The sequence below is a fragment of the Heteronotia binoei genome, chromosome 10 (genome assembly GCF_032191835.1).
Source record: "Heteronotia binoei isolate CCM8104 ecotype False Entrance Well chromosome 10, APGP_CSIRO_Hbin_v1, whole genome shotgun sequence".
Classification (NCBI taxonomy): Eukaryota; Metazoa; Chordata; class Lepidosauria; order Squamata; family Gekkonidae; genus Heteronotia; species Heteronotia binoei.
This window is the reverse complement of record NC_083232.1, coordinates 63,640,094-63,664,392: the sequence shown is the minus strand read 5'-3', so window position 1 is coordinate 63,664,392 and position 24,299 is coordinate 63,640,094. Positions and strand designations below refer to the sequence as shown.

General features: G+C 42.2%; 1 protein-coding gene across 1 annotated transcript in view; it reads right to left on the bottom strand.

The window, feature by feature from the left end:
* Nucleotides 1-15,761, bottom strand: part of LOC132578603 (ubiquitin-conjugating enzyme E2 E1) — a 68,615-nt gene extending 52,854 nt beyond the window's left edge. The window contains exons 1-3 of the mRNA XM_060248783.1: nt 15,609-15,761; nt 14,160-14,338; nt 12,780-12,830 (exon numbers count right to left, since the gene is read on the bottom strand). Of these exons, the coding sequence (XP_060104766.1) occupies nt 12,780-12,830; nt 14,160-14,311 (203 nt within the window). The 5' untranslated portion in view covers nt 14,312-14,338; nt 15,609-15,761. The remainder of the gene's footprint in view (nt 1-12,779; nt 12,831-14,159; nt 14,339-15,608) is intronic.
* Nucleotides 15,762-24,299: the final 8,538 nt, after the last annotated feature.

Here is a 24,299-nt window from a genome sequence, read left to right as displayed (position 1 = left end):
AAGGTGTCCCAGGCAAGAGGTGAATGGAAGTGGTTTGCCATTGCCTTCTGCCCATCTTCCTTGGTGGTCTTCCGTCAAAGTATGAACCACAGCCGAGCTCTTATGTTCTTGGGCTAAAGAGGGCTATTTGGGGAAGGCAGCTGCAAAAATCCAGTAGCAATGGAGTGCCCCTGTAGCTTAGAAATGGGTACTAAGGAATGAGTTATCCGAGGCAGCTCCCAAATCAATTCACATTGATGAGATTGGACATTAATTTGCTTCTCCACTCAGATAAGAAAGACAAGGGAACAGAAAACTGCCAGGAAGAAATAGCAGCCTCCTGCAGCAATTGCCTATGCTTTGCTAAGAGAAGCCTGTTTCTCACAATAAGAGCGACAGGGCTGGGGAGCTCCAGACTTTTGAATGGATATCTCTGTTGCAGACACCCACTGTGCTCCCAGCACTCTGCCTATTCCAGACACCAGGCTCTCTCTTGTCCTGGCCACAAGCACGCCCTTCCCATTTGCCCAATGAGGCCCTGACTATTCTGTACTCCTTCACAGCTGCACCAAGTCTTTTCTGAATTTATGTGAATTTTAAAAATTATTTTTAAACTGTGAATACATAATGCAAAGCAACAAGAAGATGAAATGTTCAAGCAGCTGGATCAAAATATATACTTTCCTAGGAAGAGGAGATTAGAGAGCTGTACAAGATCAACTTTGAATAGAGCCATTTTGCCAGCAAAAAGGGGAGGGAGGATGACATTCCCCTCTGTGCAGCATGTCAGTTGGTAAATGGAACTATTTTTTTATTTTCTGTGGTGTTAATGTTTTATCCTTTGAACATATGAAGCTGCCTTATACTGAATCAGACCATCGGTCCATCAAAGTCAGTATTGTCTACTCAGACTGGCAGCGGCTCTCCAGGGTCTCAAGCTAAGATTTTTCATGCCTATTTGCCTGGACCCATTTTAGTTGGAGATACCAGGGATTGAACCTGGGACCTTCTGCTTGCCAAGCAGATGCTCTACCACTGAGCCACTGTCCTTCTCCCAAAAGTCTGTGACATAAAGAAGCATGACCGCTGGGAAGAAAGGGTAAAATATGAATGTTCTCGTAATTAAATATATATGTGGGATAAATAAACATGATGGCTGATTTATACCCAGATTGTGGAGAAAATAATTTATGTTCATGCATACATACACATATATTGTTCATTAGATGGATCAGAAACCTCTGATTAAATGACCTCTTGTGGTACACTATAATATTGACATAATTACTTTTACGACCACATCCATTTTAGCATCCTTTCAAACTGATCTTCTATCTAAGCACTCCTTTAATTAAACATATTGCCATTTTCCCTCTGTTTATAAGGCATTTTTCAGGGCCACCTGAAATATGATGAATTTTCTATATGATAGCTCTCCCATTTAAGATGTCAGCATACAAACCACAATCCTGAAAAAGTATGTGGGGATCACTGCATGTGACAAGCTACAAGTAGTTTGCATAAATATTCCTTCGTAGAGCAGCAAATTTAGCTGGAAATAATGTGATGCTCTCATACCCGCCAGAGTTCATTTTTTTTTCTAAAGCGTGAAACCTCAAATGGGGACCTCAGGCACACCCCCATCAATCAAACAATAATTTTATACTAAGCTGGTCTGTAAAACCAAAAACAGTATTTGAGGAATCCTTTATAATGTTTTGTTCCTTCATTTGAGTATGGTGAGGAGTTAATCAAGAAATGTACCCTTTTGTGAAATCATTTTGGGGTTTATAAAGGATTTGGTGCAGCTTGCTGGAAGACTGTTAGAAGCTCTGTTTTCTACTTGCATTATTACTACTATTAAACAACACTGTATTTGTAAATTGCACCATTCAGATTGCCATAGTAAGAAAGTGCACAGAAAGTATGCAGTTAAAGCACTGAAATCATCTGCCTGATCAGGGAAGTTGTCATTAAGAAACAACTGTATCTATCACTTACAGGACCCAGAGTCACTAATGTGGCATTTTTGCCATTACGGTTAGTTATTTCTTGTTTACTGCTGCCAATGAAATCTTGACTGAGAACTGGGCAGGTGCAATATGCTACTTACCTGCTCTTGAAAGTCAGCAGCAAGTGCCCCATGGGCAGTCAAGGCATCCGACACAAATCTGTCTCAGCTCTCCACACTTCATCACAACACTGTTCCTTTGTGGTGGTGCCAAAGCTGCATCTCGGGCTTTGTGGACCAAGAGATACAGTTCTACAGAGCTCTTTCCAGCAGAGGCATACAGCCATGGCAGGTCTAGCCCAGCTGTCTCTGCTAACTTTGGGAAGGCAGCTGCAATTACTATTTGTAGTCCAGAGAACAGCAGCAGTACTTGTTCTTTCATGAACTGCAAAGAAAATCCCAGAGCTATCTCGGTTGCCTTTTGCCTTTAAGAAAGGGAGTTGGAGTAACTCAGTGCCACCCTCTCCAGCAGGGGAAAAGACTGGACAAAGCTGGTGGCTGGCAGCGTGAACTGGGAAAGGGGAAAGAAGGCAGACCTACAGAAGTCAATGCAGCAGGCCATGTGCAAGACAGAGATTCAACAAACAGTACAATCAATAACCCACAGAGATTAAATGGTGAAATTCTTCAGCCTTCATTCAAACTACTAACTGGGCTGTGATAAAGTTGCACACAACCATGATAAAACAGCTTTTCCTCTGTCAAAGCTGTCAACAAGTATTTTTTCTCTCTGTGGGGCAAAACAATAGCTAGGAGGTAGTCAATTTTGACTAGGAGAACAGTACATAAAGAAAGACTTAAACACCCACTCCCCATTGCCAAACAGACAGCCCCCAATTGCTGCATTTAAGTGTTTTTTTTTTAAAAATGGATGATCAATCACAGACCTTCCACTTAATTTACAGTTTGGGCCCCTTATAGGATGGGTTGCAAACCTGGACATCATGTAGTTTTTAAAAATTGTAATGTTCTCTTATTTGAAAGATTCTAGGCTGTTAATTTTAAAACTGTGACAAGGAGTGAAATCCAAACTGTATGCATGATTGCAACTGATAAAAACTCTCTGTGCAGTTTTCCATGTGCCAGCTTCTGCAAACTAATAAGTACTTATTAAAAAACCAGACTCACCAAAGGTTGTTTTTCCACCCACAAAACACACTCTTTTTTTTTGCATCAATTCCAAGGTTTCTGCTACTCATATGAAGTACATTATTTATGTTTTATGTACAATATAATTCTATTTATCCCTATGGCCCAGAAAACATCCCAAACTTTTAGATAAGCAGAGCTAAGTAAACAAGAGCACTGTTTGCATATGATTATCCAGACATAAAGCTATCCAGATAAAGGTTTCTACTGTATCCACTACTCTGTACACATGGTGTAAGGTTAAAATACATACACAGCAGTGCAAATATTATTAGAAAAAGAGTTGTCAATGAGCCACACAGATGAATGTTAAATAGTAAAATTAAGTGATATATGGAAATTTCAACCTCCAATTCTTTGCTATAACAATGCATTTCTACAATAGTTCCCAAGAACTGATATTTTCATAATTGGCAGGCACGCCTGCCCAGCACTCGATTCATTAGGGAACACCAGGGCTTTTTTTGAGCAGGAACACACAGGAACGCAGTTCCGACTGGCTTGGTGCCAGGGGTGTGTAGCCTAATATGCAAATGAGTTCCTGCTGGGCTTTTTATTCAAAAAGCTCTGCATAAAACAATGGTGCCACTAGGGGGTCTGGCCTAATATGCAGATGAGTTCCTGCTGGGCGTTTCCTGCCAAAAAAGCCCTGGGGGACACCAAACAAAAATTACTACAGAACCAAGCTAGCTAGTGTCACAAGATCTAACAGGGTTGTCAAACTCATTTGTTATGCGGGCCAGATCTGACATAAATGAGACCTTGCTGGGTGCCAAGCCAAGTCAGGCTGGGCCGTATGTGTACCTATTTAAGAATAGGTAGCAGAGATATTATTTTTATAAAGGACACAGACAAACACAATTGCATTTAAAAAAAACTTAAAATAAAATATGCTTAAAACATTAGCAATGGTTGATCTTAAAGGTGCTTTCTTTGTACCTCTCCAATGGATTCCAGGGAACTGGGCAAAGGAAGCTCTGGCTCTTTCCTTCCTTTCTCAGGGGGCCAGGAGGGGGAGAAACCTCAGCCAATGGAAGGAAGAGAGTAGCTCTGCTGTGCGGTTGAGAGAGCCTGGCAAAGCAAGTTCTGCCTGCCCCCCTTCCTCCCTTAGAGAGGAGCCTCAGCCAATGGAGAATATAGAGGCTTTGCTCTGTAGCTCCTGTGCGATTGAGCAAGCCTGGCAAAGCAAGCTGTGATACAGATGGAAGCAATAAAGAGGGAGAAGGAAGCAGATGACAGCCAGTTGCTTGGGGGCCTGATTTGGTCCCCAGACTCCATGTTTGACACCCCTGATCTAACAGAACCTTTCCATTTGCATGCCTTCCGTTTTAAAAGGGAACCAACAATTATGGGGCTCCTCGAAATATTAAGACAATCTCTATATAGCACAGGATCTTGATCTTCTACCTTTGCCTGGGACATGGGAACCTTGCATGTGCAAAGGATGTGTTCTAATACCAAGTGATGACCCCTTGGCAAAAGGGCATCCCCCAAGACCTTTAGATGCAGTTTGGAAAAATTTCCTAGAATTCTGAAAATCTCATGTTTACTTCACTTGCTTCAGAGTTCAGTTGGATAATGCAAAAAAAAAAAAAATGTCAATTACTTGCATCCTCCATTGCATTTCCAAGCACAGTCTGTGCTGAACTAAAGCCTACTCTTTCCTTATTAGCCAAAGGCTTTGCTAGGTACAGTCAGAAATTACAGAGATCTATCTGGCTCCAAGGCAGACTGCTCACAACTGTTAAAGTCCCACATTACTTCAAACATTATTTTCAAGAAGAAAAAGGTCCCCCCCCCCCATCCCCTTGAAGCATATGCCGGGGCAAAATGAGACAAAAACTATTAGGAGTTTTATATAACTTAAGTCAGGGCCTTTTTTGTAGGAAAAAGCCCAGCAGGAACTCATTTGCATATTAGGCCATACCCCCTGGCATTGTCGTTGTTTCAGACAGGGCTTTTTGTGGGAAAAGCCCAGCAAGAACTAATTTGCATATTAATATGCACACTTCCTGACACCAAGTCAGCTGGAACTGCGTTCCTGTGTGTTCCTGATCAAAAAAGCCCTGGTTTAAGTGATTTTGGCAACACCAATAAGCCCATGAAGGTTCTTCCCAACTCTGCAGCAGAAAATACAAGGGGAAACAGTAAACTTCTAAGAACTGAAATTATCTAACTCATGCAGCAAATTGGACACTATAATTAAACATGAAAGCAAAGAATTAATTAATAGTAGATTAAAAGTGAGGATTTTAAATATCAGCCATGATGACACTGTAAGAAAGAAAAAAGAATTCCATGTACAAACCTGCCTTCAGGGAATAGAACTGATAGTTTAATGTACATTTCCCTCAACTAGGTTTAAAACAGTTATATATATATATATATATATATATATATATATAATAAAATTTATGAACTGGTAAAAAAAGCTGGTTAAAGGATCAGATAATTGAGATTCAAGGTCTTGTGATCAACTAAAACTAATAAAATCTTCATTGGAATAACATCTTCAGAACACAGTATGCAGTATTTGTGGTTCCAATTATGTAAGAATTTTCAATTAATACATGTTAATACAGTATTGTCACGTCAGTACTAAACTGACAAAAACAGAAAGCATACACAAGCAAAATGAACTTTGCATTCACAAATGCCTCTTTCAAGCCCGCAAACAAAGAGAAGAAAAACCAGAACTCATCTTGGTTTAACAGCTGCAGAGTATTCTTGAATTATGCAGGAGTTAGAAAACAGAGCCATTTACAACGTTTGTTCAAGCAATAACTGCTTAAAGAACACATGATGTCTTGGAATATAAAAACAGGTATTATACTTTTAAACACCAGGTTTTTAAAAAAAAACCCATGTATTTGCATATAGTTCCAGTGATGTCAAGGCGACTATATGTGCATAAGCGTTTAAAGAATCAGGGCCTCGGGGCTTGTATTAATTAAAATCTGAAAACAGAGTTCCGTGTGATTGTCTGAGTCAGATGAAGCGGGGACAGGGGGAAAATACACTCAGAATTCCTTGCTGCACAATCTGAGGGTAATTCCTTACTTCAACCCCTACAAGTTACACTTGAAAAGATTCTATTTGTTTCCACCACAAGGTATCATATATTGCTTCACAAAGTGACACTTAATTGTCCTCAACTTTTTTTTAATGTGCAAACTATATTACAGACCTTTGGACAGGGCTTTTTTTTGTAGAAAAGGGCTCAGCAGGACTCATTTGCATATTAGACCACACCCCCTGATCACCATTGTTTCACACTGCAAATGAGTTACTGCTGGGCTAATATGCAAATGAGTTTCTACTGGGCTTTTTCTTCAAAGAAGCCCAGCAGGAACTCATTTGCATATTAGGCCCATGACACCCTATGACACCACGCCAGCCAGAACTGTTCCTGTGTGTTCCTGCTGAAAAAAAGCCCTGCCTTTGTGGAATAATAAAGAGGTATCCCCCCAAAAATCTAAAGAGACAGACTAGCCACATTTAATCCAAACTACATGCATGCTCAAACATGACATTCAGCTATCACATATAACCCTGGTTGAGAAAAACTGTGCATAAGCCTAGGTCACTGCCTGCTTAAACACACTTTGCTCCCCCCCCCCGCCTTCTTGCAAGGAAAATTCGAATTAAAAGCTAACCTTGGTTACTTGTGATATATGAATGCAAGTTAGCCACAGTTTGGTTTAGAATTCCAAGTTGGGGCGGGGGGGGGGGGCGGGGAGAGATACTAACTTCAGTTAACACACAAGCCTGTGATCCTACCTCACAGGTAACCGGAGTTAATTTTTAACTCTGATTAAGGAGGAAGGGGGATGAGTGAAGCATGTACACAAGTCCAGCAGTAAGCCAGGTTTATTTCTCCTCTTACCTGTGCTTAGGTGCGATGTCTGTACACAGCTGGAGGCTTTAAAATCCAAATATTGCTCCTACTAGTTTTCACTAAAAAAAAAAATTCCACCCTAAATCACAGGTTCTGTTACTATTCCTACAAACCTCAATGCAGCTTAAACAGCTATGCTTAAATTAATGATAATAGGTTGGAGAAGTGTTCCCTCTAAGCTGAGTTAGCGTGAGCTAGCTCACAGATTTTTAGCCTCCAGCTCACACCTTTTTGTCCTAGCTCAGGAAAAATGGCCCCAGGGCACAATAATTTATACAGTAGTTCACAACTTGAATGCCAGTAGTTCACAACTTTAATACCAGTAGCTCACAAAGTAGAATTTTTGCTCACAAGACTCTGCAGCTTAGAGGGAACATTGGGTTTGAGATACCAATTTCTCTTGGTCCAAAGATGCAGCCTTTTGAACTGAGCTTTTCTCCTAAGGCTTATGAAAGTCATTACTTTGTAAGTACTCAAATAGACATGTTTTCTATAAAATAAAAACATGTTGCCTACTTTGGATAAATATGTTCAAACAATACTCTAAGTAAATTTCATTTTGAACTACTAAGTGCTTTAAAACAGATGTATTAGAATTCCAACAGGTCATTCCATTTATTAGCCAATATGATCCACTTATTAGCCAATATGATTCTCTTATAAACATTAACACCCTGTGTTCCACCTAGTTAATCCAAAGTCAAAATGTGCACTTAACCCTCTTGTTACAATTGCCATAGCCAAAGTATTTTCATAAACAGAAACGTAGCCCATTCTTCCATGGCAACTCTTTTGCAAGTATCAAGTTAGAGATCAAAACGTGCAGGAGACACAGAAAGTCCTCCATAGCGGCCAGGAAAATGACACTTAAAAGAACATAATATTGCAAATGAAATGTTAAAAAAATACTGCTACTAAACAATGGCAGGCCAAAAATTTTATCCACTGAGAAATAATTTGCTCTCTCTCTCTTCCCTATCTGTAGTTTCATAAAAACTTGGAGCTGAGCTGTTTCTTGCTGCTCAGAAGTCTGCTTTTCTTTTTCGTACACATTTGTTGCCTGTTCAGTCTGCTGTGCTTTAATCGTTATGCATACAACTCTGTGCAGTCAGGGCGATTTCTAGACTTCGGTTCCCATTCCCAAGGTGCACCAGGTCAACAAAGAAAAGCACTTTCTGTCAACATCTGGAGCATTTCAAGCTAAGATTCAATTGCAGACCATAAAATGAGACTGGTGAAACCTGATCCCCTGAAAAGTATTGCCATGTGAACGTAGGGGGATGCTACAATAACCATCAAGATCCTTATCACGATAGAGCAAAGGGAAGGTCTTGGGGGCAAGGAAGGTGGCTGCATTTTATGAAAAAGGTGAAAAAGCAACCGAAAGCAGATACATTATTTTACCACCAAGTTGTCCATTAATTCTGTAACATCAAACATACACACAAAATTAAAGGGGAGGGGGCAAGGACTGAGGCTGGATTGGTCTTAAAGGTATTATATGGATTGTGTGTGTGACTTTTTGGATTTTACTTTACAGCATTTTACAGTCAATGGCCACTTGCAAAAGCACTGTATCATTTCTGGAAACTCCTCACATCTGTGCAGTGACATCATACTGACCTGTATTACACTTGTTCAACTGCCAAGTGGCAGTTTTGGAACAGATGAAGACTAACAAGCAGAAATTTAATCCCAAAAAAACAGAGGTGTTACTGGTGTGGGGTCAGGAGGAAGGCCCTGTTATGGATGAGGTTGCACTCTCCCTAAAGGAGCAGGTTTGCAGCTTCAGAACGTGCAAACCTGCACCTCCTGTTGGATAAACAGGTAGCAATGGTGGCCAAGGTACCGTTCATCTGATGGGCCAGCAGTGGTCCTCCCTGAGAGAAAAAGATTTTGCCACTGTGGGGCACACCATGGTAACACCTATATTAATTACTGAAGTGGGCTCTGTGTGGGGCTGCCCTTGAGGGTCATCCAGAAGCTACAACTGGTATGGAATGCTGCAGCCAGAGCCACATGGATCATATCAATACAGTCTTGTTCCACCTACATTGGTTTCCAATTTCTTCTGGGCTCAATTTAAGGTGCTATTATTGACCTTTAAAGCTCTGTATGGCCTGGGACCAACACACCTTAAGGACTGCCATCTCCTATATGAACCTACCCATTCACTCTGGTTATCCTTGGAGGTCCTGCTTCAGTTGCCTCTGCCATCTGAGGTGAGACAGATATGACCTAAGAAAGGGCCTTCTCTGCTGTGGCACCAAAACTTTAGAAATCCCTCTCCAGGGAGGGATTTCTCGTGCCTCCTTCTATCAGTGTCTTTTGCCAGCAGGTGAAGATTTTTTTGTTTTGTCTGGAATACCACCAATAATGGTATTGACCCTCTTTCTACTGCTGTGTATTTGTGTTTCAAAATAAATTTTATAACTTTAACTGTATTTAAATGTTCTAATGTTTTCACATTCACCACTTGTGGACCCTGATTGGGTAGACATGCAGCACAGAAATGTTTAAAATAAATAAAAATATTACCCTCCCCTCTTTATTGCAGACACTTCGACACAGTTCTCCCCTGTGGGAAAGTAATTGATGAAACACATTTTTAAAATGATGTCTGCTCACAGAAACAGCGTGATAATGCACTTTAACTGGATCTTTTGTATTGAATAGCTCCAGTTTTTTTAAAAATTATCATTTGAATTAAACTGTGATCACAGGTCTTAGATATAAAAAGGCATTCTTAGTGTCACTTGTGAAAGCAACCCAGGGCAAGGTTTTTTTCATAGTGAGCCTCCTTAAGTCAACACAAACAACAATTCATGTTTTCCCAAGCAGAACCAAGACAAAACACAGGCAGAGGGTTCAACTGGCAGTGTTCAACCTTGGCCTGGAGGCAAAACAGATCAATCAGAGAGGGAAGGAGCAGGACCATATGGGACCACAGCTCACTTTAAAATGTCTATCGGAGAACGCTCTTAGGGGAATTAAAAAGCATGTGAACAAAATTAGACTTGCTGGTCTCTATCACTAATAATATTTGAAGCGCGCAAACTCTGTGTTGTACCAACAGTGCTGAGGTGAAACGGCATCCCATTCTGTCCTTCAAAGGACAGGCAACAGCAGTCACCACAAAGGAGCTTGTGCCCTCTCACTAGAAAGTCTGATTCCACAACACAAGAATCACTGGACAGTGACACTGGAATTTTTGCCACCAACATTAGTGAAGATCAGGCTTTACAAAGCTCTGAGGCACAGGAAGGCAAAGTATTCCTTATACTTACAATTTAGCTGACAAAAACCTTCCCTACCCCTGAATGAGAGCAGCATAAGGTTTTGCAAGCCAGAAAGAAATGTTTTTGGTAGGCCCGTACATTGCCATTTTTAATAGGTAGCATCCTCTTTTAAGTCTCAGCTGAACAGCTTGATCTCCACTGACTACAATGGATGAGAGCAAAACACTGGCCATTTTCACAAATGACATTTAAATCATTTGTTTTTTAAAAAATATTTGCTGCAGCTGTCATTTTAAGGTAATATCTAAGCTGGCTAGAACATACATTTGAATAATCAGTTCTTTTTATTTATTACAAATGTTATCCTGCCTCATGGTTGCACATGAGAATGTGCAAAGTTCCACATGGACCCAAAGGTGCTCTTAGTGAGTGTGTGCATGAGAAAACACTTCCAGAAAACACTGGCAACTTAGCTGTAGTAAGACATCATCAACACACGTTCACAAAACTAAGACAAAGCAAACAGAGCACATTTTGAAATGCCCCTTTGTAGTTCAGTCCATAAATATAAAAGTTCTGATACTATTGCTCTGAAAACCTGTCAGAAGCCTCTGGATCCATTCTGTTCTCTCCCCTATACTACCATTGTCATAGAAACAAATCAAAGCTAGAATACCTATCTCAAGTTCAGCAGTATTCATTGGGGAGAAATAAGCTAGGGGAAAAAAACCTGCTGTTCACTTATACCCTCCAAAGTGCAAAATTTCTCTGATCACCGGCTTGTTTAAAGTGCTTGTAGTGTGAACCAATTTCCACCCCTCAAAAAGCTTAAGCAAAGCAAACATCTATGCATGTGCCTTGAAGTTTATGATTCCCCAGTGGACTGCACTAGTGAAATAAGAAACCGCATCTACAGTCATTATATTCTGACAAGGTAATTTGCTAGCACAGCCTTAGAAGACACCAAGTTCATATACAAGCTGTTCAGAGAGACAGAGAACTGTGGTAAGATTATTAGGATGTCTTGGACATACCCTTCGATCCAAAATGGGGAGGGGGTGGGAGAATCATTAAGAACAACGCAATGCTGGGATTTACAGCCTATACAATGAGTTTGTACCCACTATCAATTAAAGCTGTGTGACCCCTCAGTAACAGGACAAAGCCATTTGTCAGGCATATTTCTAATTCTCTCTTATCAAACATTATCTACTAAAAACCTTAATATATCCATTATCAGTAGTTTCCTCTCTTTCATCCAGACAGCAGTCACCAATAATGCTGCTGATCCTTTGCAATGGGATCCTTAGCCAATAGGAAACAAAAGGTCTTTAGCTGATCCTGTTAAATAAACAGTGACCCTTCCCTAAGCTTAGACCTCTCTTGTCCTCCTCGCTTCTCCTATAATTTTTTAAAGGAAAATGTAGTTCTGAATGTGTGTGCTGGATCTGTTAAAAAGGGAAAAGCCACTCATTGTGACTGTAGTCTGCTCTAAATGTTTTTAAAGACAGGCTCTCCACTACTACCCCAATTACCAACAACTGTTTTCAAAACTGGTATTAGCAGCAGAGGCAGTTAAAGGAATATAAAGATTTATCTGAAAACAGTGCTCAGTACTGATAAACTTCTGAAAACAATTCTTTCCTATTTAATTAGCAGGGGCAACCAAGAACCTGAGCATGCTTCTGTCCCATACCAAAAGATACCATGGGTTGCAAAAGCAAAGTGATACCCTACGGAAAACAGTTTAACAGATACTTTCAAAAAGTGTTTAAATACCCAACTCAAATACCCATTTTATTAAATGCAACAGCGCCTTGCAGGATGTGCTCTTACGAAGCTCAAATCCTACTCCTTCAACAAGCAATATTGCTCCACACAGAGACACCAGCACAAATGAAACCATTCTTTTGCTTTTTCTTCCAAACTTGGATGTAAGAAATAAGAGTGAAGCAAATAATTATCAGAACAAGAAAAAAGCATGACAGGAAGGTACAATTTCAATGTCTTTTATAACGAGCCAGTAACAGAAATACACACAGTCAAGTGTGATAACACAAATACAATCAAACCCTAACGCAATTCTTTTAAAATAACAAATTAGCAAAAACAAGGTGAACATTCACGTCAAGACACATAACAATGATTTTATATCTTTAATGCACTCACAACCTGTCTCGTGCAATCGCTCCTTTGCTTCACTCAAAAGACAGTTCAAAGCAATGTTTTTTTTAAAAAGCACTCTTCATTTACTATGAAGTTGTGACGCCTGTCAACTCCTTCACAGTCCTGGCAACACTAAGCTAAAGGTGACCCAAGACACGGCATCACTGTACTCAGCATTCCCCCACTTGCAAGAAACACTCTGGGCTAGGACATCACATCACATGCCTTCTTTAACCAAATATTATCAGCAAGTCACAGGAGGAGATGCAGGGCAGTGGAAACCACATTTCATGGCAACATACAGTTAAGCTCTGAGAACAGATACAGCAAAACATACCTGCAGTTAGGAGGTGGATCTAAGGTGATGTCAGCCAACTCCTTCTGAATCCTACAGCAATAGATCAATAGTGAAGGTAAGGAATTTCATGAAATCTCAGGGTAAATATGCTGTATTGTTTCCCTAGATAACATTCATAAAACTCTGTAGATTTATACATCTCTTCTTTACCTCAGAGATACAGGCCAGTGACCATTTTCTAAACTCATTGATCTTTACAACAACCCTTTGATCATTATTATGTCCACTTCACAGATGAGGAACAAGAGGCTAAGTGATACTGTTTGGCTCCCAATCAACAAATGCACCTATATATCTCCCAAGTCCAACATATCATCCACAAGAATATACTAGTTTCTGACAGGAGGGGAGAAGATTCTGACTGATCACTTTAATGCCATCATATGAACAAAGACAGAAAAGCAGGGACAGATCTCCTCTTGCTAACCGCAATGAAAGAAAACAAAGCATCAATGAAATCAGTAACAAAATTCCAATTGATTTTTATCACTTAAGAGGTTATTGGCAGGCTATGTTTGGATAAGTAGCTGCAAACCATTCCCTCTGGTTGATTTCCCTTCCTTAACAGAAGACACGGAGTCATTAATAGCCAATACCAAAATCAGCCCCTACCCCTGCTGGCTATTTCTGATAAAAACTACGCCCCTCTTCACTCCTTCAGCATGATAGTAACATCAGTGGGAGTAGGACAGAGAGTTCAGGATCTCTTAGCTAATTTACTGAAAATACTGAGATAAACACCAGACACATAAGAGGTTTACAATAAGATGCGCAAGCATGAGGTTAGCATAGGTACAGCAAAGATTTGTGGCAACAATTTACACAGATGATTGCAAGAGAAATGCTTCATATGAAAGTCTGAAAACAAATAGAAGGTTCAAGAGATATTTGAGAGAGATGATGTCATACCAGCTCCACTTTGGGGCCCCCCCCCACGCAAATAATTAGATAAGATTTTTTTAAAAAAAAATCTCAGGGAAGACCAGCATTTCGCATCTATTATCAGATGACCTGAAAGCATCTTAATTAATTCTTCCAGTAGCCAGCTTTCGTGTTTACCGAAAGGAAAACAGAGGAAGAAATGAAGTGACGTGCCCAAGGCCATGCAATAAGTCAGCAGCAAAGCAAGAATTAAGTAGAGATATTCTTGGTTCCAAGACACAAGCTCCAAACTTTTCTGTTTATAAATATAGGTGATATAGATTGGAACAAGACTTGAATGGAAAAATAATGCATATGAGAAAGGAGTGAAAAAGCTAATGTTGGAAAAGAGTGCACCAAAGGAGGTTGTAAAGGAAAGCCATGACAAGCATCTAGTTACAGTCAGGGAATGCAGTTTCTGCTTAAAGATAATCTCACCTCTTGGCACTGGTGGAGAGGAGCTTGGAGTTTTTACTCATGCTGACTTTACTTTCCTTCTTCTTAGGTGTGTTTGTTTCTTTCTCGGTCTGTTGGTTGGAGGATGAAGATGAGGAAGAGCTGGTGCTAGCCCTCGAATCGTCATCCGACATAGCTACCCCCCACTACGCACCCCAAACCTGGAGAGGAGACACCACAGGGAATGGGAAAGGATACAGAGATTTTTAACAGGAGGGCAGGGAACCTAACAGCCAAAGGGGCTTTGGCACTAGCTCTTGGGAGGGGGATTCTTCTCCCCTTGGGGGCTTTGGAAGAAGAGGAAAGCAAGAGCCCCCATCCCAGTTCCAGTAACATTTAGTGAAGCTCCATCTCTGGAAATGGGGGGGGGGAGAGGAGCAAGAGCAGGGGGGTGCACAGAGATCACAAAAATTAAAAAGAGGAAACGTGATTAAGGAGTAAATTCCTTAAATGTCTTCCCCCAGCAGTTACACACCACGCCAATCATCCCCTTCTCAAACAGATTCCCAAGAGTGTCCAAGACACATGGAGGAAAGGGGGCCTAAAACTGAACAGAGATCAGTGCCTGGAGAAGAGTAAATATTGGCGGAAAAGAATCAGTGCCACAAGATTAGGAGAGGAAGGGATTCCGTATATTGGGCGGGGGGGGGGACCCTTGTAGGGGAGGACTGCCAGAAACTGGGTGGGTGGAAAAATGCCTAAAGAAATTATAGGGGAAACTGGGAACCACAGGAAGTGAAAATTTGTGAAGGGGGGGGGGGAATAATACTTTTCAGAAGGTGCTAATTCGAGGGAGGGAGGGGGGGTGGCCAAAAAAGGAAAAGAGGTAAAGAAAAAGAAAAAGCATTCAGGGGTGGGGGAGGCAAGAGAGATCACGAGCTGTCGTGGAATCATTTGTGGACATGGGGAGGCGAGGATTTCCCAGTAAGATTAAAGCTTTCCCTGGGGGTAGAATTTGAGAGCAGCCAGTCCCCGAGGGAGAGACCTGCCCCCCTTCTTCTTCCCGGACTATTTAAGCGTGGGGGGCGCCGTTTTAACTGTCACACTCCCCCCTCCACACTATCTTTTGCCTCCTTTCTCCAGCAGGATCCAGCAAGAAAAGATCTGCACATCCAGGCACCCTCCTGCCAATGCTGTCCTCCCCCATCTTAGCTTGGAAGAAAGGAGAGGGGGGGGGGGCGAGATCTGACAGCCCCAGACAGGAGCTCCCCGTTTCCTTGTTTCTCTGCCTCTTCCCTCTCACCTTCCCCCCCCCCCCCGTCTCCTTTGCTAACCCGGGTTCTCCCCCCCCCCCCATCTCTCGCTTTCCCGGACAAGCCACAAAGCCCCCCCCCCCCTCCGCCGCCCTTTCCCGTTTCCCCTCCTGGACCGAGGGGAAAAGAGGGGGACGGCTGTGCCTTGCGGTGGAGATGGGGTGCCCCTTCCCCATACCTCTCCCTTTGTGTCTGGCTGCTCCTCCTCGGTGCGGCTGGGCCTGGCCACTCGTGTCTCTCTCGCTGGGAGAGAAGCGGAAGTGCTGCAACAGCAACTATTAAACAGGCAATGGCTTCCCTGCCTGCCTCTGCCGCCCCCCCCCCCCCCGCCAAAAGGGAGGGGAGCCAGCCGGTGTCACACACATTACATGGATATAGATACATGGGCACACAGGCACACGCACAAGGGGGAGAGGGGAAACTTTGGTCACATATTGTGTCGTCGAAGGGGAGCCTCCCTGGGGCTTCTCAAACCTCTCCCCCCCCCCCCGCCACCCCACACACACACTGCGTGCCCTGAGGATTTTTAGGTAGATGAGGAGGGAGAGAAGAAGGGGAAGAGAAACGCCTGAGGGGAGTCCTTGATGTGACTGAAGGAAGGGGTGTAAATGCTGGACATTTTACTACTTAGCTGTTTAGAGGCATCTTAAACACTCTGTCCCCCCCCCCTCAAAATGAGGGGGGGCATCTTGGGGGGGGGGCGGAAAGGATTGAAAGAAGGCTTCTTTCCAGAGTTCCTGAGACAAAACCTGAAGGGGTTGTGGCGTTTCAGCCCACTCGAAAAGATCCCCCAAGACTGCCCCCTTTTCTTCTCCCCCCCACCCCTTCACTCCACATCGGTCATAGCCTTTTAAAAGATGGGAACTGAGAGACACGTGTCACCGCCTACGGGCGAACAGGTTCCCCCTTTGCACTTGGTTTCTCCCGCGGGACGGCAACCACCTGTCCCAGTTCTGGAGGCTCCGAGCACAGCAGACTTTGGGAACTGGCTGCAGTCCTCAAACAAGTGGCGGCCTGCCTTGAGGCAAGGACCCGACCGGAGCCATGGACTTTCACTTCTCCAAGCTCCACAGTAGCTAGTGCCAGTTTTCACATTCCTACAAGTTTTCACTCCTACTTTAACTTTACTCTGTTCTCTCTCAGCGTCCCTCCCCCCCCCCCCATTCAGTAGCAATGTTTTCCTCTTCTATCAGTATCATTCTGACCGTCAAAATTACTACACAATCCAAAAAGTGGGGCGGGGTTGTCCAGTTGTGAGTTCTGGAATCTTTGCTTCAAGAAGAGGATGTAAAGGAATGTGATGGGGTTGTAGGAAATGTATTAAAAATCGAAAGTGTGGTACTACAGAAAAGCATTAGCTATGGTTGTCTCTGTTTCTGTTACCCACTTTAGCTTTGTATTTTGTCCCCATTAACTTCTTTGTCCTATATAGTGATGTTGGATTCTTTTGTTCCATTTGAGTGACATCACTGGCAGACAATGGGGAAGACTGTGATGTCACCAGGCCCATTCAGAGATCTAGCAGGAAGACTCATGAACTTGGCAGCACACTGAAGGAAAATCTGGTTTTATTTTTAAATGTATTAATAATCCAGGAGTTAATCAGTGAGTCAGAAAAGTTTCTTTCCTCTCTCGTCTGAACTGCTGCAGTGGATCTGCTGTTGTATAGCTGAAAAAGCAGTTACAACTATCAAACGTGCCCATCTTTTGGACGGGTTGCAGCCTCTTAACTGTATATTATCTTCTCTGAAAGGGTGCAAGGCCAAAAAGGGGGATGTTTCCTGTAAAAAAAAGGAAAAAGAAATTGATCTGAAAGGAGAATCTTTGCACCCTCTTCCCCTCCCCTGGCTTCGTCAGGGGAGGGGAAGGAGGCACCCTATTTCACTTAGCAAGGCCCAGCAAAGCCCTTCAAAGCCAGCTTGCCTCTGGAAAAGATAGATGGTGGCCAGGTTGTGCCAGAAGAAAGAGGAATATGGGGAGAACGTACCCCCCTCCTCTGATGTGAACTGGCCGCCTCTGTTTCTCTGGTGACTTACCTCAAGGGTGTAAACTCAGGTACAACCCAATGATATTATTTGAGTCACAAAACTAAAAAGGGAGCACTTTCAATCAATCATCCATGTGCCTGCTTGGTATAGATAGGGTATTCTTAAAGAACTGGACAGTGTGCTTCACCAGAAAGACAGTACAACCAAGAGATGAACACTGAGTATTGGTGTTCATAAATATGGCTTCAATTACAATCCGATAGGTCCCTCCGTAAACAGTATCCCAGGGGATTGCAGTGTGTTTGTGCACAGAGAGACATTGTGTGTGCACACACCCCCTCACACTGTTGGTGGATGTCTGACTGTCCAGAATCAGAGATGGAAAGCAGGTTTGAGTTACATTGTTCCTTATATTGCATTTCCCCATAGAAGTGAATGGTAGTCATTCTCTTACATGGAAGAAAATCAGGGCCAAATGATATGCAACTCTTAAGCCATTTCCACATTTTACAAAATGCAGCTGTGGAGGCTGTGATCTAAAGTAGAAGACTTGTGGGGGAGGTAGAAAATGGTTTTCTTAATCCAGCAGTTTTTCTGCTGAAATTCTCCTCCTGCTGTTTTCCACCCGCAAGAAGAAAAGATATGAGTATATGTTTCTTTTCCATTAGGGTGGGAAGAAGGCCATTGGGAGGATTTTTAGCTGAGAAATTTCCAGAGGGAAAAGGATTAAGTCCTTTCCCTCAATGCAAGTCATCAATTTTGTATTGTTGCATTTCATAGAAGAAAAAAATTGCTGGCCACAAACAGTTTGCAACTTTCATGTTTCACAGATGGATATCAGGTAGCTAAACAGCTGCATGTATCATATGCAGGTGAATTTATCCAGAACAGCAGCACTGATCAGGCCAGCAGCTGTCTGTAAGGGACTCAGACGGCTTCCTCACTAGCAGGTGCTCTGCCCCCGGACTTCTGCTTTCCCTGATTCAAGCAATCAATTCCCCACCAGTTGCTGCACAGTGGCATTTTGATCTGTGGCTCCCTCCAACTTCCATTGTGGCTTTCTGCACTTGTTTTTGTTTTGTTTTTTAGATCTGGAAGCTGCGAGGGAAATTTGAGGGAGTCACAGATCAAAATGTGCCTGTGCAGCAACTGGCAGGGAATTGATCTCTTAAGCCAGGGAAAGCAGAAGCTGGGACGGGGGCAGAGCAATTGCTAGTGAGGAATCAGTCTTGCTTGTTTGTTTAAATTCACTAGGCTGCCCTTCCCTGCAAGCAGGGCTCAGGGCAGCTTACATGTCCATACAATCTGCGCAGATTGCTTTCCTTATGCATTGAGCACAGTCATCTGTAATGTCAGGCCACTGAAGCCAAAAGTGATACAGCAAGTCAATTTGATCATTGTTAGAGAGCCAGTTTGGTGTAGTGGTTAAGTGCATGGACTCTTACCTGGGAGAACCGGGTTTGATTTCCCACTCCTCCACTTGCAGCTGCTGCAATGGCCTTGGGTCAGCCATAGCTCTGGCAGAGGTTGTCCTTGAAAGGGCAGCTGCTGTGAGAGCCCTCTCAGCCCCACCCACCTCACAGGGTGTCTGTTGTGGGGGGAGAAGATATAGGAGATTGTAAGCCGCTCTGAGTCTCAGATTCAGAGAGAAGGGCGGGGTATAAATCTACATTTTTTCTTCTTCTTCTTATCATTGTATAACATGGTCATTTATGTTGGTCTGTACAAGTGTGACTGAAGCTGTCTCTTGCTGCATGGTGTACTTCTCTTTAAGCCCATAAATGTACCTGGGAGCAAACATTTACCTGGTAGTAAGACTTACTGAACTCAGCAGGACTTATTTCCAAGTAAACATACATTGCCACACTAGTCAACAATTATTTTCTATTTGCATTTGAAGGGATTTAAAAAGAAATGAGCAAAAGTCTAGATTTCCTCATTGTCTTAAAGTACATTTCTGGGTTGTGACCATCTTATCAGCATTAGTGACTGCATGTTCAGGGAACTAAAAAATGATAGTTACTGAAGTTAAAAAGTATAATAGTGTATGTGAAATAACTACAATATTTTTATCAGCTAGTGAAAATTAACTTAGGTGATTGAGATCACTTTTTTCATCCAATTTGGTGATTAAAAAAAACAAACAAATTGTGGGAACAAATAAATAAACCTAGAATCTTAAAGTAATGTAATTGCATCCCATATTTGATGTGTTTCATGGCAATCATACATTCTCTGTCTCTCTCTCTGTGTGAGAAAGTTACTAACTTACTGGATCGGGGAAATGCTGTAGATATAGTTTATCTTGATTTCAGTAGGCTTTTGATAAAGTTCCACATCATATTCTTGTTGACAAATTGCTAAAATGTGGTTTGGATCCTATTACTGTTAAGTGGGTCTGTAACTGGCACCCAAAGAGTGCTTGGAGAGGAGTGACAGGTGGAGTGTCTCAAGGATCTGTCCTGGGACATATTTTGTTTAATATCTTTATAAGTGATTTGGAAGAAGAAATACTTATTAAATGTCCAGATGATACTAAATTGGAAGGGGTAGCAAATACAGTAGAAGACAGTCATGGTACAAGATGATCTTGACAGGCTGGAAAATTGGGCTAAAACAAATAAAATGAATTTTAATGGGAAGTGTAAAGTTCTGCATTTAGGTAGGAAAAATCCAATGCATAATTATTATAGGATTGGGGAAACTTATCTTGGCAGTAGTATGTGCGAAAAGGGTCTAGGGGTCTTAGCAGACTCTACAATGAATATGATTCAGCGGTGTGATGCGGTAGCTAGAAAGACAAATGCAATTTTGGGTTGTATCAACAGAAGCAAAGTGTCCCGATAATGAGAAGTGATGGTATTGCTTTACTCTGCTCTGGTTAGACCTCACCTAGAGCATTGTGTTCAGTTTTGGGCACCACATTTTAAGAAGGATATAGACAAGCTGGAACACATCCAAAGGAGGGCGAAGATGGTGAAGGATCTGGAGACCAAGTCCTACAAGGAAAGGTTAAAATAGCTAGGCATGTTTAACGTGGAGAGGAGATATGCTCACCATCTACATGTACTTGAAGAGCTGCCATAAGGAGGATGGCGAAGAGCTGTTTTCTGTTGCCCCAGAAGGTTGGACTAGAACATACAGGTTAAAATTAAAGCAGAAGAGTTTTTGACTAACCATTAGGAAGAACTTTCCTCGGGAGGTGTTGAGCTTTCCTTTGGATGTTTTTAAACAGAGGCTAGATGGCCATCTGACAGCACTGCTGATTCTGTGAACTTGGGCAGATCATGAGAAGGAGGGCAGGCGGGGTTGCATCTGTGCTTAGTTCTCGTTGCCCTTTCTTACATGCCCAGGGAAATGCTGTTTGCCACTTCAGGATCAGTTACCAATTTTTCTCCAGGCTAGTTTTGCCAGGAACCCTGGAGAGTTGTTGTTCCTTCTTCTCCTCCTTCTCCACTTGCAGCAGGAGCCACAGGGGGTGTAGGGAGGAGGTACTTGTGAATTTCCTGCACTGTGCAGGGGTTGGACTAGATGACCCTGGAGATCCCTTCCAACTCTGTGATTCTACTAAATAGAAGAGGGCTCCTTTGTGGTCTGCATCAATCCATTTGCTCCAGGGAGGAGTGAGCTGTATCCAAAATGTTTTCACTAATTTATATTATTCACAACTGAAATAAGTGCAATTCTAAATTATCTGGTTTAACAGCTTAATAGTTAGTAGCAGGGCTTTTTTTGAGCAGGAACGCACAGGAATGCAGTTCTGCCTGACTTGTTATCAGTGATGTGGCCTAATATGCAAATGAGTTCCTCCTGGGCTTTTCTACAAGAAACAATGGTGAAACAATGGTGACATCAGCGTGTGTGGCCTAATATGCAAATGTGTTTCTGCTGAGCTTTTTCTACAAAAAAGGCCCAGGTTAGAGGTATTATTAAATATAAAGAAATTGGGCTCCATATTAGTGGCTGCTTTGAAGAAAACAGATCCTTGAGTAATTGCTAGCAAACATCAAGTGAGTGGACTACCGAAATAAAAACTGGAATGCAAATGGAAGGAACTATTTGGAGATAGATAATGAAGATGGAAAATCTAATAATGAAAGTTCATTGTATGTCCGCATTTATGAATTTGTATGCTGGTCTCAATACCTGAAGCAGAGTGCAACTGGGGGAAAAATTACATTAATACCCAGTGGGGGGGGGGGGTTGTTAAAAAGAAACAAACAAGATCCCAGTACTCATAGATAAGGTTATATCAATTTTTACCAATTCACCCCTCAGGACTTGGGAGAGCCCCCCCCTCCCAAAATGATAGTAGTCTGTACTGGTGAGTACCACCACAAATAAGTCCTTTTAAAACCAGCATTTACTACCAGGTCTAAGATCATAGAATTGTACATATTGGTATATGATAGAGGACCTATTCATGTTACATAATCTCTGTGCTGAAATAAATGACATTGCAAGTATTTTCTTTTCGCCTTGGATACACACATAAGGAATACATCATGAGCATTCCCTTCCCAGTGTACATGCCCATGAAAGATGTACTCATACCACCATTTATGTATCATTAGATACTGATGTAGTACACCTTTTTCTTCTAAAGAAAGAGTCAGGTGGGTAGGTGTGTTGGACTGAAGCAATAGAACAAAGTTTGAGTCCTGGGGCATCTTTAAGACTTAAAGGAGCCAGTGGATTAAAACTTTTTTTCATTTTTCCTTGGACATTCTTGTACCCTCAAAATGTTGATGCTCAGATTGTTCTGATTTGGGGTAGGGGGATGGACTATTAAAGTGACAGTTAAGAGGGATATGATAGTTGCTGACTGATGAAAAAGCACAGAACTAGCATTTCCTTGTCTTTCATGATATTCCTTCTCGCGTCACTCTCAAATAGTAATGTAGGCCAGAATTAACCTTAACTGGAACTAAACAGAAGATACTGTAAAAGTATGAGATCACCAAGCTCCATTCCATGAATTTTGGTAAGCTGAGAGCTGAGCAACACTTAGGGCTCAGACATCTAATTCCATAAATAACTTGCAAATTGCAACCCCGTGTAGCCTCAGTTTGCCTTAGAGTTCTGAAGGGAAGGGATGACTTCCACTCAGATGCAGTATTCAAAACTGGGCTTCCTCCTGTACCCTTTTTTTTGGGAGGGGGGAACCTATCTCAGGAATCACCACTTCTTGGCAACTTTCCTAGAATTTGCTGCTTATCTTTTAGGATGCTTCAATGGCACTCAGCTCTCTTGGACACTGCTGAGCTGGTTCCTGTTCAGCTAGGGTTGCCAAGATCCGTGGTCTTTGGATGTGGAGCCAGGAGACTTGGGGGGTGGAACCAAGAGACTCTTTCACATTCCCTAAAATAAATAAAAATACAGCGGTGTAGTTCCCCTGAATACACTCTTCATTTCCTCATCCCCCAGCAGCTGCACATCCTCTCTTTCTCTGTGTCCCTGTCAACCCTGCCCCCCCACAAAGCAGCCAAAATAAACAGTTTTCAGTCCCACACTTTTGTGATTTTACCGGGGCTATTTACTCACAGAGCTGTTGAACATAACCATCTGCTGTATATTCAACCAAGTTCTTCAGACTAACATAGGGAAACCAAAGGTTCTAGTATACTCTTTACTCTCTATTTTACTGTGCAAACAACTTCTGAAAGGAATGTAAAACAAACCCTCCGTTTGTTGTGCTGGTTTCCCTTCCTTTCGAGCAGGTCACTGAGAGCAGCCATGTTGTTCTGCCAGGTTGCCCCACCCCCATTCAGCTTGGCTTCTACAGATTTAAAAGCACACACACCTTCTAAAAAGCAAGCAGTTTTCAAGCTTTTTCTAGACTTCTGAAGTAGAAAGGCACATGGTGGCTGTTGGGGCAGGAGTTTCCCCTGCTGGCCAGCTGACTGGGGGCAGGAAGGAGCCTGCAAAACCAGGGGATCCCCCACTGGGACATGGGGATTGGGAAGCCTATGTTCAGCACTGCAACCAATTGAAGTCCAGTAATGCTAGCTGAGTCACTAAACTGGGGTGGCTGCAGGCCACATGCTATAGGTTGCCATGAATTTTTTGGCAACAGCTCCTTTGCCTTTGGCAGCTGCATGACAGAAATTCAACAGATAAGCCCTCCCCTAGCATGAAGATTGCCCCATTTGTAGCCTGCAAAGAAGATGGAAGTCTTGCTAGAAAATAAAGATGCTCAAAGGGGCCTGCTGTTAGATCTTCACAGCCATCCTATGCAGAATTACACCCTTCTACGTCCACTGATTTTAATAGTTTTAGAAGGGTGTAACTCAGGATTATTCAGTGTGGCATTAAATACACAATGGAAGATAACAAGGGTTGAGCTGGACCTGGAGTTTTGCTCAGCTCAGTTATTCCCCAAGTCTTATTTTCCCTGTTTGCTTGCCTTTTAAAACTACTGTTTTCTTATTGTACCCCATATACATCCCACTTTGCTTTACATGCATGTGTTCTTTGCAACTTAATGGGCTGGCAATGACCCAAGACAGGCTTTAACTTGCTCTGATGATTTAGGATACCAGGAAAACTAGGTTTGTTTTTACAGCTCTAGGTGACAGGGATGCAGGCATTTGAAGGGTTATTGGCAATGCACCATTTAAAAAAATATTGTGGGTAATATTGCTTCATGGCAAGAACATTTTCAGGTAGATACAACTGGGTTCTTTTAAATTTGTCATTCGTTTCTTTCTTGGGGCAACGTAGTTCTCCACATAGCTATATAGTGTATGCTGTTATATAAACAGAGGTTTGTACTCCAGTGTAGATTCTGGAATTTATTTTATTCAGGGTGCCTGTGATATAAATATACAATAGATTTTTGATTAACAAATTTGGTAGATTGAAAGCATACATCTGAGATG